This window comes from Trachemys scripta, chromosome 9 (assembly GCF_013100865.1).
Source record: "Trachemys scripta elegans isolate TJP31775 chromosome 9, CAS_Tse_1.0, whole genome shotgun sequence".
Taxonomy (NCBI): Eukaryota; Metazoa; Chordata; order Testudines; family Emydidae; genus Trachemys; species Trachemys scripta.
In genome coordinates, this window is record NC_048306.1 from 56,286,861 (window position 1) to 56,299,112 (window position 12,252).

General features: G+C 45.0%; 1 protein-coding gene across 6 annotated transcripts in view; it reads left to right on the forward strand.

Moving 5' to 3' along the window:
• The window catches only part of DGKD (diacylglycerol kinase delta), a 111,957-nt gene that overhangs the window by 28,180 nt on the left and 71,525 nt on the right, over positions 1-12,252 (forward strand). For 3 of the 6 annotated variants that reach the window (XM_034780583.1, XM_034780580.1, XM_034780581.1), the window contains exons 2-3: positions 2,715-2,825; positions 3,608-3,688. In XM_034780583.1, coding sequence (XP_034636474.1) covers positions 2,715-2,825; positions 3,608-3,688 — 192 coding nt within the window. Of the gene's footprint in view, positions 1-2,714; positions 2,826-3,607; positions 3,689-7,650; positions 7,986-12,252 lie in introns of those variants that run through there. The other 3 variants (XM_034780584.1, XM_034780585.1, XM_034780582.1) reach the window with 2 other exon arrangements.

Genomic DNA, 12,252 nt, shown 5'->3' on the forward strand with positions numbered 1-12,252 from the left:
TTGGCAAAGTCTGTCAGATGCTGCCCCCTTATCTGTCCATCTTAAGTATTTATATGGCCCCCAATATCTGAGCATCTTCCCATATTTAATGTATTTATCCTCACAACAACCCTGTGAGGCAGGGCAATGCTATTATCCTCTTTTTACAGGTTGAGAACAGCGAGACTAAGTTACTTGCCCAAGGTCACACAGGGAGCTGTGGTGGGGCAGGGGATTAAATCCAGGTCTCAAAAGTCCCAGGCTAACACCACCCTTCCTCCTAAGCATCTAAGGATGGGAGTGCTTCTAGCTACTCCCTCTCCCAGGAATGTCCAGTCCCTCTTGCAATGGGGGGGTCAGACTAGGGTCACTAACTGAACACAGATTTCCTGCACAGCGCTGCATAGCACCACCTCTAGGCCAGCCCTCTGGTCTTGTTTCTGAGCTTCTCCGCAGTGTACTGAGCTGATGAGCAGCAGCATTCAGACTGCCATGAGATTTTGAATAGTCCTGATCTTTCTAATATTGTGTATTCCTCTGGCATATATCGCCATTGTGACATGTGGAAAATGGATTTCCAGAATGCCTTTCGGCACTCCTTTTTTAGGGAGCGTGAAGCTGAGAGGGAAGAAGAGGCCCTTTATCATCAGTTAGGACTTTGTCTTTAGTTTTACAATTTTTAATTACTTTTAGTGCTCAAGAAAACATAGGTTCTGGTCTTGCTGGCTGGAATGAGGTTAGGCACAGTTAGTGAATCAGTTAGTATCTCAACCAATAGCTGAGTCTGTTAGAGTGGGGCTGTTGAGGGGAAAGAGCACTAGTGGCCAGGCCTCAGCCTTGCGGGTGTACTTGGGCGAAGCTCCCGGTTCTCCTGGTTTGTAGATAGTGGAGTATGGGCCTGTGGCAGAGCGCAGTTGTGCTTGCCACATGGAAGTGCTTCAGCAGTACAGGCTGGGGTGGGGATTTAGATGGTCTTAGCGGTAGACACACCTCTTCAACTTCAAATAGAGATGATGGGTAGGTATTGATGAGCTCGTTGGCAAGAAACCACTCTTCTTCTCTCCTTCCGGTGTCAGAAGGGCACTATTGAGGAGCACAGTGTCTGGGCCGGACGTATGGAGGAGCCCACTCTTGTCCCACAGGGTTTTCATTGAGAGTATTAAGAGCAGTGTGCTGCCACCCACCCCATTATCACTGTCTTGTTTGAGGTTAGCTTGACCCAGTGCTATGGAGGCATGTACTGAGTCATACTGATGTTTCTTGTACTCAGCACTCTCTTTCCAAGGGCTTTTTGAGAAACTTTGGCTTTGAGTTTGGCAAAGGCCAGTTTGCAGAAAGTATTAAAATCTGCATTTGTTTAAGAAAACAAGGCCCCACGTTACAGCTTTACACGGCAGATTAAGCATGTTAAAAAGCAAGTTTAGTGCCCTTGTAAGGATTTGTAAAAAAGCATTAAATCCTTGGAACAATTCAAGAGTATTTTCCCACCAGCTCTCCGATGGATTTCACATCCGTGTAGTAGCTTGTCAGCAACTATGCAGTGAGGGTAAGGTTTGTGTCTTAATTGATACTCATCAGTTGACCTGACTCTCTTAGAGCCTGTGTTTCGTTGAGATCCCTAGTATGTTAAATGTGTGTCATTTTCCTAGCCTGCAGTTAGAGAATAACCTGTCAAACAGGGTGACCAAAGCATTTGTTCTTTGTCTCTTAATTGGGTGTTATGCGATGGGACTGTCGCTGACAGATTTGGGTTACTGGGGGCTATGTTTCCCTTGGAGGAGAGGAAAGTGTCCTGGAACATTGACACCCCACACTATAGCTGTTGCTGTTCTGAAGCACTGACAGCATATATACACAGCCAGTAAGATAATGTTGAAATCTTTGTGCTAAATTTTTTGCTTTTCTCTATTTTAAAGATAGAAACTGGAGATTATTTTAATGTAGCTCTTGGTATCCAGCATCTTCCCTTTGCTGGAGTAACAGATGTATTTGTTGATGTAAGATGAAATGAATGTGGACTAAATATATCTGTGTAGCCTTCATATGCATAGTATGTGAATGAGTGTATGGGGTGTGTCTATACTAGTGTGTCATTCTAGCTATGGAGCAATGAAAAAAACCCACAGCAGTGTGCGTAGAGAGTTTTGGCACTTCAGCCCTGGGAAATGGCAGCCAGCCAGGGAGCACTGAGGCAATGCCAAGAATATCTGAAAAATGCCAAATGCTGAAGCTGTAGACTTTTCCTGCCTTGCTGTTGCTTCTCTCTTCACCCCTGTATGCCTGCAGATTACATCCTGTGCTGTTAAATGCTGATGGCCTCACATGGCAGGAATAGACAGGCCTGGTGTAACCAGGTGTGTGTGTTCATAGTCACTCTAAGATCACAGGGTTCTGATTGGACATGGCTGGAGTGTGACCCCAGTGAGTATGACTGTTATACATTCTGCATCACAGTTACATCTGGAGAAGATCACCTGAACAGATCTAGGATCTGTGCCCCTGTGAAATCATAACATCATAGTGTCAGGGCTTGAATGCCACCCCAGGATGTGCTATATTTTCTGTTACAGTCCAAAACATTGATAAAATCACCTGCTCAGTTGAATGAATTTGTGAAGTGTTTCCAGCAGAGGGTGCTAAGAATATTGATATAAATCTGAGTAGTCCTCTTGTGGTGTGTATTGGAGAGGGTTGTATGTAAATAAAATTTCACGCTATATTTTCTTGGCTTCTAGACTGTCATAAAAGAGGGGATGCTGATGAAACAGACCAGCTCATTCCAGCGCTGGAAGAGGCGATATTTCAAACTGCGAGGACGAACACTCTACTATGCAAAAACTGCGAAGGTGAGCTGCTGAGTGTGCATCTGAGCCAAAGGAAAGGGCGGCTGGGAGGATGGAGGTGTATGGGTGTATGTGAGCAGTGAGATCTCGATCCAGGAGAGAGCAGCGACCCTTGGGATGTCTGTCCGTAGGCTTTATCACAACAGAAGCCTTCATTTACTCAGCTGCACAGCTTGAAATACCATGCTCCTTTGTGTTTAAAACACAATGAATGTATGGGAATCCAGCAATGATGCTGTGTGTCAGACCTACCTCTCTATCCTCTATAGTTGGGACTGAGCTCAAACCCAATAGGAACTGAAGTAGGAGGGAGAAAATGTGGATGAAGGGAAGACCTGGGAAACCTAGAATTTGCCATGTCAGCGACTTAGAGCTCTGTGTAAGCTCGAAAGCTTGTCTCTCTCTCTCTGCAACAGAAGTTGGTCCAATAAAAGATGTTACCTCACTCACCTTGTCAGTATCTTGACTGACCGTGTCTATTCTTTAGAGCTGTTAATTTTACTCCTTTCATAAGTACTACATTTACAGCAACAACAACAAAATGTAACTATGCCATGAAAGTGATCCCTGAGCGTTTACTGAGAAGGGAGGCTGGGGCAAATGTGGGCACTGGTGCCTTCATGGAACTGTTCTTGTGAGTCCTATTTCCTACTATCAGTCCCAGTCCCTTTCAACACAGATCCCTACTGGAGAGTATGTGGCTGACATTAATATAGGAACCCCATTGGGGATGTTTCTTACACACCTGATTCACTGTTCTGTTTTTTGTTTTGTTTTTTCCTCAGTCGATAATTTTTGATGAGGTTGATCTGACAGATGCCAGTGTGGCAGAATCTAGCACTAAGAATATCAACAACAGCTTCACGGTAGGATTTATCAGACCACTTCCATCCTCCCTTCATTTCTCCCCCTTCTCCTCACTTTCTAAATCTGAAGATTCTGCCTGGTTTGAAAAACTCTCAGCTCCATTCATGGCCCCCTCCCTGGGGGAAGTCTAACAGTGCTGTTCAGCCATCATTGAAAGGGCAGCTGTTGTACTAACCAAGCCATAAGAAGATGCTGGACAGTGGTACATGGTTTGGTTTGTGGCAGAGAGATTCCATTATTACCTGCTGAGGGTTGCAGTGATTTCTACATTATGGTACACACAACTGAATGTTCCTGTTTAATACAAGTGTATGATGAGTGCAACCTTATGGCTAGATTTTTGTGCAGAAAAGTCAAGAAATATAAATGTATGTTCCCCACAGCAATTATAAGCCATCCCCCTCCATACATGAAATATTTTGGATGACTGGGTATGCTGTTAAATATATGTCTTTAAAGATACGCTCTTGTTAAACACACGTTTATTGGGCCTCTCTAATACTGTTCATTTATATAGCAGGACAGCATAATTCCCTCTGCGGCAGGAATTATGGGTGAAGTTCTGTGGTGTGTGCTTTGCGGGAGGTCAGATTAAATGAATGTAGTGGTCCTTTCTGGCCTTAGAATGTGTGAATCTATACATGTGTCATGGCCAAATTACAAATTGTAGCTATAAACCCCTAGGGAGAGGAGGAAGTAAAAGGGATTCTACAGAGTTCACAAAGAGCTGCATACTGATGTGTATAGTGGGAGTAGAGGAAGATAAGAGATAGTTAAGGTAAGGTTGCAGAACTGGGGCTAGTTCTGTGTATGCTTTTGCTAGAGGAGCCTGGCAATAGGTATTAGCCTTATCCCAAGTTGTAGCCCTTTGATCAGATGGATCTGGACAAAGTGGCTATGGCATAAATCCTAGAATCTGGTTAAATTCCAGCATTTTCTCATAGAAGGCATCTTCCAGTCTTGTAGTCAAGGGCTCAGAGATGGCCTTGCTGAGTTTGAGAGTGAGTACCCACACTACTCTCCAGGGTCCAGTGATTTCTATACAGGACAGGGAATCAGGAACCCTTGAGTTCTAATCCCGGTACTGACACACATTCTCCCTGTGGCTCTGGGAAAGCACCAATGCCTGCCTCAGCTTCCCAATCTATAAATCAGAATAATTTTACAGGTAAAAACTCTAGTGAGGATTATTTACAATGTGTACAGTGCTCGAGTAATGCAAGCATTGTAGAAGTGCTAACATTGTTACTGTATTAGTTGTGGTAATTTGGGAACATCTCTAATTTCTGCCTGGGGCAATGGATGTATTGTGGGGAGGCAGACGGAATCATCATGTTGCTTATACAACTTCCTGCATCTGAGCAAAGCTATGAAGGAGGAATCACTTCCAGGACAGTGGCACCAGGCCATGCTATTCCCCTGCCTTTCCTAGGGGCTCAGGGAACAGGAGAATTAGCTTGGTTCTCAGGAAACAGCAAATGGTGCTCTGTCTCTCTGGCTCATGTATCATGGCTGCTCAGGTAGTCTGTAGGAAAATATCTGACCTCTGTGGCTTTCTGCCTGTTCTATCTATTGAGATTCATACGTGGGTTTGACTGTGGTCCACCCTGAGCTATAAAAACTACTCTGCTAATCAAAAGGTTGGGTAGTTGTTATACTGTTTGGTCTGCCACATCACTGCAGTCATTGCTTTGGATTCCTCAGAACCCTACAATTTTCTCCAGTTCTGTTCGTGAGTGCTCTCTGATTTCTCTTCTGCGTCTTCCCAGCTCGCTTCCCCTCCCAAATGCAGAGTTTTTTGATCCGTTTTAAAAGTGCACTTAAGAGAGAACTTTTTCCTGGTTTTTCAAAGCAAAGAGGTTCACTAACAAGTGTTGGTTTAGATCCGAATATCAAACATCTAGTGTATTCTAACAAAGGCAGTTGTCCTTGCATTTCATAAGTTCCATTTGTCTTCACTTTAATGGAAAGTTTAATTTCTGACCTGGCAAGACTGGCCCTTCTCTGAGAAAAGCAGCTCCAACATCCAAGCAGTTGTGCTGCTTAATGGGTAAATACTGCACTTCAAGTTCAGACTAGCAGTTGACTTAGTTCAGGAGATGGGTCCAACTCCCACTTAGTATTGCCTCTGCTCCTAAATCTACTGACCATGTCACCTACCCTTAATACTAAAAAGGTTGCCATCTTCCTGGATTTAGGCAGGGTGACTTGTTTCTTTACACTACATCTGGTCTCCAAGCTGGCCAGAGCTCAGCACCCTACTCTGTCCTCCTGTCTTACAAAGAGTGGTACAGTTAGCGGCACTAAAGAGTGGATCATTTGTGTGAGAGCTGTATAAACAACACTCTTTGATAGGAGGAAGCATGGGAGCTAATGAAGGAGATGGCAAGCAGGGAGGAGATCGCAAAAAACACAGGGAAGGAGTGACTGGAGTAGGAGGAAAAGTTAGGGATGAGGTTGTGAGGAAAGAGGGGACAGAACACTGGGAGGAAGGGAGACGAAGCAAGAATGAGAGTGGAAGGAGGGATACCTGGTGTGAAGAGAAGCCACAGGATCAGGAGAAGTACCTGAAGATTAAGGGCTTTGTCTATACCAACATTTAATTTACAGCAAGCTGGGATGTGAAACTACCCCCACACTAGCTTGCCACAGACTGTCTGGGTGGACCCTGCTGCAGTGCATTAACAGTTTGCTAATTCACTTTGATCTAGTCATCTTTGAAACGGGATTAGATCAAAGCAAACTAACAAACTGTTAATGCACTGCAGCAGGGTCCACAAGGACAGTTAGTCCATGGCAGGCTAGTCTGGTGTAGATTTACATCCCCGCTCACTGCAAACTAAATGTTCATATAGACAAGCTCTAAGATAACTAGCACAACAGATCTTAGTTCCATTTTGGGAGGAGAGTGGCTTGATTTGGTTTTAGCCCAAGGAAAAGGTAGCACCCATAAATCAGGGAAATGGGCAAAAGAAGGGAAGATGTTTTTAAATGCTGGAATTGTAAGATGATATGTTTGGGGAGAGGCAACAAGAACAAAGAATGCTTGTGTGAACGGATCAGTGCTCTGCAGCAGTCCAGGGCCAACATGGTGATCTGTTGCATAAATAAAGGAATAACATTCAGATATAAAGATACTGATAAGTCTTATGTAAGACATTGGTAATATCTGGCAGCTGATTTCTTTGCTGTGTAGAGGTAGCTAAAAGGGAGAAATAGAGCAAGGAAGGGGTATAATGTGATTTAATTTATTTACTTATCTTATTTAGATTTCTTTAGTGTATGTCTCCTAGGTTTGAACTGGAAATAGGAGTTAGAATGCTTATTGGGAAATACTCTGATCCCATATTTGGCTGCGGAGCCAAGTGGTGTGATGGGAGCGGTTAACAAATGCTTTTTATAGGAAAGCCCAGGGCTGAAATAAAGAAATTCTATTGTGTATTTCCTGAAGAGTAAAATGTACCTGCCATAACGGGATGGACTAGATGGGCCATTGGATCTTTCCAGCCACAAATCCTGTGTCACTTCCAGCCAACAGCTCTGGAACTGATTTTCCAGTTGTTTCTAGCAGACATTCTTTTCTGGGATCTGTCTGGACTTTCACCCAACTTCTGCTTCTAGTGACCTTTATGCAGATTTCAACATCAATTCATCGTCTCAGTTTACTCAGAGCCTAGTGATTCTGCAGTAGAAAGTTCCCAGATGGTGGGTGGGTGTGGGTCTCATCCTTAGTGGTTTGATCCCCCTGTATTGATACTGTCCTGAAAGCTGCTGTTTGCAGCTGATGCACAGACACAGCACACAACGGGGCTGCCACTAGCCCTCCTCTGCTGTTAAAGTCTGCTTTGTTGAAGAGGTGGAGCTTGAACTCTTGGACGCCTCCATAAACTCCTCTCCACCCCCCTCTCCGTTGGGACGTACCTCTCAGTTGTGGCATAAGACAGGAAACAGCATATTATTACACTCAGCGCCTGCCTCCCGGCTTCACTGCCAGCAGAAGCAAATCTGTTCCACCTCCTCCTTAAGCACACAGCTAATCATCTTGTGGGGAGTGGAACAGAGCTCCAAGAGAGTGGCTGCAGAGAGGAATAATCCTATTAATTTTATGTCAAACAATGGATCTTGTTTGTTCTGAGATGGAGGAGATATGGTCAGGACCCTCTAATTTAGAAAAGGATTGAATATGGGTCTTCGGCTTTAAGACCAGAAGAGTGAACAGGGTTTGTTGGACTGGGCATCAACAAAGACAGCACCTGCTCCTGGACAACCGCCCACCAGGAATTCAGATTCTTTGGAGTAAGTGTACTTCAGGCTCTCTGGCTTGTAAAGTGAATTATACTCTCCTCTTCTGTGCTGATGCATATGTAAAAGTTATATAGAACTGGAATGGGTGTGCAAAAGTGAGTAGTTGCCTGTGGTGCAGTTGGAAGTACATCCTATTTCGTAACTGATGAGTCCCCTGAACCAGGGTCACAGGGAAAGAAGAAGCATGGTTAGAGAAATATCTTACTCCACTGGAGTATTCTCATCTTTTCTCATTGGTATGGAGAAAAGGGATGGGTTGCTGTAGATTTCAGGAAGACGTGTATGGAATTGTTTGCACTCACGAATGAGAGCATGTTGTCATTTCTTGTGAGGAGGAGGGTACATAGGACATTGTCCTTCTCCAGCCATTCCTCTCTGGAAGCATGTGAGATGGTAACAAGAGGCAAATAGGGCTATCTTCTTGCTACTTTACACTATCATCATCAGGCAAGTAAGATGACAGCACCTGCCTGATGAAGTGGTATGGAAATGGATGTTTTCCCCTGAAGGTGAATGTGTCCGGTGTACTGTCCCAGACTAACCTGCACTCTGCCACTGCAGAATAGCTGGTGTTAATATTTTCGCTGAAGAAGCTTGTCCTTGAATGAAGGACTACTCAGAACTGTTGCAGCTTGCTATCAGGCAGGGAGTCAGCTCCCAGTTTGTTGGCTCATTAGCTGGGTGTCTGTAATGCACTACTGGAACAAGAGGAACCAGGATCAAAGGTTCCTTGAGCTGGTTTGAAATGTAAGCACCAAGGAAGAACATGTTACTTGTTTTTATCAGGAGAAGAAATATAGGAACTTCTGTTGTAAGCTCTTTGCAGGAAGTCAGACTCAGTCCTCGAGACCAGGGTCAGACCTGACTGTGTCAGGATGGAGCAGAGAATTCCTTGTGGTCTGCAACTTCCCTGGACTCCCCAAGATGTCAGGGTCATGGATAATGTGCTTCTGAGAATAACCAGTCTTGTTGTATGTGGGAGGGGAATCTCCCGCCCCCAATTCCTCAGCACACACACAAGCTTAGAACAGTATGCTTCAGGGAGTAACCTGGCTCTTCAGGGTAATGGGGATGAAGACACAGAGCAGGGGAGGAGAGTTTCCCCATTCCAATACATACTCCATAACGTACACAGTCACATGCTTCAGGAAGCCACCAAACTTAGTGGGGAGGTTGCCCCCATCCCCACCATTCTGTACACACACGGTGTGCATCAGGGAGGTAGTGGGCTCTGGGAGGGTGGGCGTTGGAAAGGGACCAGCTGCATAGTCTCACAAACAGAGGGAGAAATTCCCCCATTTTCTCCCTGTCAAAGTATCTTCTATAAACAGGACAAGATCACAATGCAGTTTGAGTAACCAGGCTCCTGAGTGGATTGTTGTCATTCCCACTCCTGCATGCATACATAATTTAAAAAATTGTACATACTCTGCTGATACATTTAATATCTATAGTAATACTGGTTGCTTTCAGATTTTCCTATCAGAGTTATAAGAACTGAAAATAAGGCTGCAGACTGGAAATGCTGTCTTCATTTTAACTAACAAGAGTGTCACTGCTTTTTCCTCTCATTCAGTGCAGGCCTGTCCCCAGTTCCTATTATATTTGCTCCAGTTTCTAAATAATCTGTTGCTTTAGTTATTTGCACACCAGTCCTCAGTAAAAAAAAATTCTGCTGGAGACAGGCCCTTGGTAAACAGACATTTCTGACTCAGTGCTAGCCTATGAAAAGAATCTTTTAGAAATCCTTTTCCTGTCTAGGATTCCAGGACTTTTAATCTGGTCTCTTGCTGGAACTGGTTGTTAGTCTGCTCACACAGGACATGCAGAATAGAGAGAAGCCATCTAAGGGAGGTCTTGTGGGGCATTGCTTCAAATACAGAGGAAAGAGCTGAATGGTCCCTATAAGAAGTTGCACTGCTGAGATTGGTGATTCTTCTTCTTTAGATTACAAGAGCATCCAAAAATGTGCTAGGTATTTCTCAGACAGATGAAGATGCTGTTTGGAAGAGGTGAAATGTGACTCCACATCTCTGACAGAGAGGGGCAGGATAAATAGGGAGTTTTAAAGTGAAGGAGAAAGCTTTGAGAAGGTTTGTTTGTAAAAGGATTTTATTCCCCTACAAGGAAGTTGATTGGTGTGGAATTAGCACCTGTTCCTGCCCTTGTGCCTGAACACTAGCAGCTTTTGTTTTCTACTTTGTTTGCTCTTTGGTAACCTTAGTGCATTATATCCTGTGTTTAATCTACCTTCCTGAGTGAGTTTACAAACTCTCTGCCTATCCCTGAAGAGCAGGAAAAGGCCAGAAGATTCTGAGGGACACTAGAAGCCATTTCAGAACATGGCAGATGTAATTTTGAACTGGAATTGCAGTAGAAGAAAAGAGCTTCTTGTGCAGATGCACACTCTTGAAGCCATGTCTACAGCCAGGAAAAGGGCCTGCTGCTGACAGTTATCAGCAAAGGATCTCCTCTCGTTCCCCCCTCTACTGATGTTCAGAATGGTTTAACGGCTATTGTAGACAGAACAAAACCATCCTGAACACCATGACGCTAAGTGTGGTAAGCCACTCGGTTTGTCATGCTTTCAGTAATTATGCTGAAAACAGCATACTTCCTTTTGTGCTAGCAGCTAACCTGTTTTCAACACTACTTAAGTGAGGGGCTGTCGGGAGCTATTGCTAACAGTAAGCTGTCAGCAACAGATCATTTTCCTACTGTAGGCAATGATCTTGTCTTGCTCAGATTTTATTAGATGCTAGCCGTGACAGGTATTACACCACCAAGACAGCAGCTATAACTATAGGGAGCATTGACTTGTTCCTCAGTTCATGATTATTTGCTTCTGGGTGAATGACTTGGAAGCTTTCTCTGAAATGTCTTTAGCTTCCCAATTTCACCTTTATTTCAGAATTGTGTAGTTCCATTTGGGAACATTTTTTCTGGAAGGACTTTGTCCTGTGGAAGTACAAAGGGAAGAAAGGGCCTTTTCCCAGTGCTATATGGAATAAGTGAGTAGGCAGAGATTTTCACCATATGAACTGACTGAGTTTTATACCTGCTGACCAGTAATGAGGACCTTTCAACACACTTCCTTTCAGATTATAGGCATCCTGGAATCTACCCTTGTCTGTGCTCATTCCGCTGACTGCCAGGAAGAGGAATGCCTCTTGTTTAAGAACAGAGTTTCCAGAGGCATATAGGAATGTGACCCTGGGATGAAAGATGGTCATTTTCCCAGAGAATGCTCTGTCTTGTAGCTTTCCCACTCCAGCATCAGGGAAGAAGATGAGACATCAAGATGTAGAATAAACAAAAATTAAACTTCGTCTGGGGACATGTTGTGCTAACAAATACCATCAAAGGCAGGGGGCTAGTGCATTTATTGCATGTAGGCCTAACAAATCTGGTATATTTCATAAGAGAAACACATCTAGTTAACTGAATCTAGTCCCAAAAAGGGCAACCTAGTGTATTATATTTATCTCTCTGTGGACTGGTCTAGCCTGAAATCTGCCCGTTCAGAGTTAAGAGCTGTGTAGAATCAGAGAAGATTAGGGTTGTGTGAGAGGTCGGACTCACCCCTGCGGCACCTCCTGCTGGTCACTTTAGGGAATCAGCTCAATCCATCCCGGAGTGCCCTCTGCAGGCTGGTGATCCGCCTTGTCCTCCTACTGGCTCCCGTGTCCCTCCCAGGACCCTGGTGCCCCATGCTCTAGGTGCTGCCCCCTGGCAGTACCCACACACACTTGGTCTCCCCTCCCAGGGGAACCCGCACCCACTAACCCCACCTCACCTCAGTCTCAGGCTACTGCCAGTCACCATCAAGCCCCCTCTCCCTGGGGCAGACTGCAGTATAGGCCACTCATCACAGGCAAGGTTGGGTTTGGACCTGTTGCCTTGGCCTACCTCTGGACTGCCCTCTGCAACCCCCCCAGTACCTTTGGCCTAATACTAGGCTGGGGCTTTCCAGGCTGGAGCTCCCCAGCCTTTCCCCAGCCCTGCTCCACTCAGGTACCCTGTCTCTACTCCCTGCAGCTAGGCCCTTCTCTCTGAGTACAGAGAGAACCTCAGAGCATCTGGCTCCCAGCCTCTTTATACAGGCCAGCTGGGCTCAGATTGAGGCGTGGCCCAGGTGCAGCTACTTCCCAATCAGCCCAGTAGCTGCTTCCCTGCCCCAGCCTTCTCCCAGGGCTAATCCAAACCCCTCAGGGCAGGAGTGGGTGTCCACCCCACTACAGAGCGTGCTCAGAGTCCT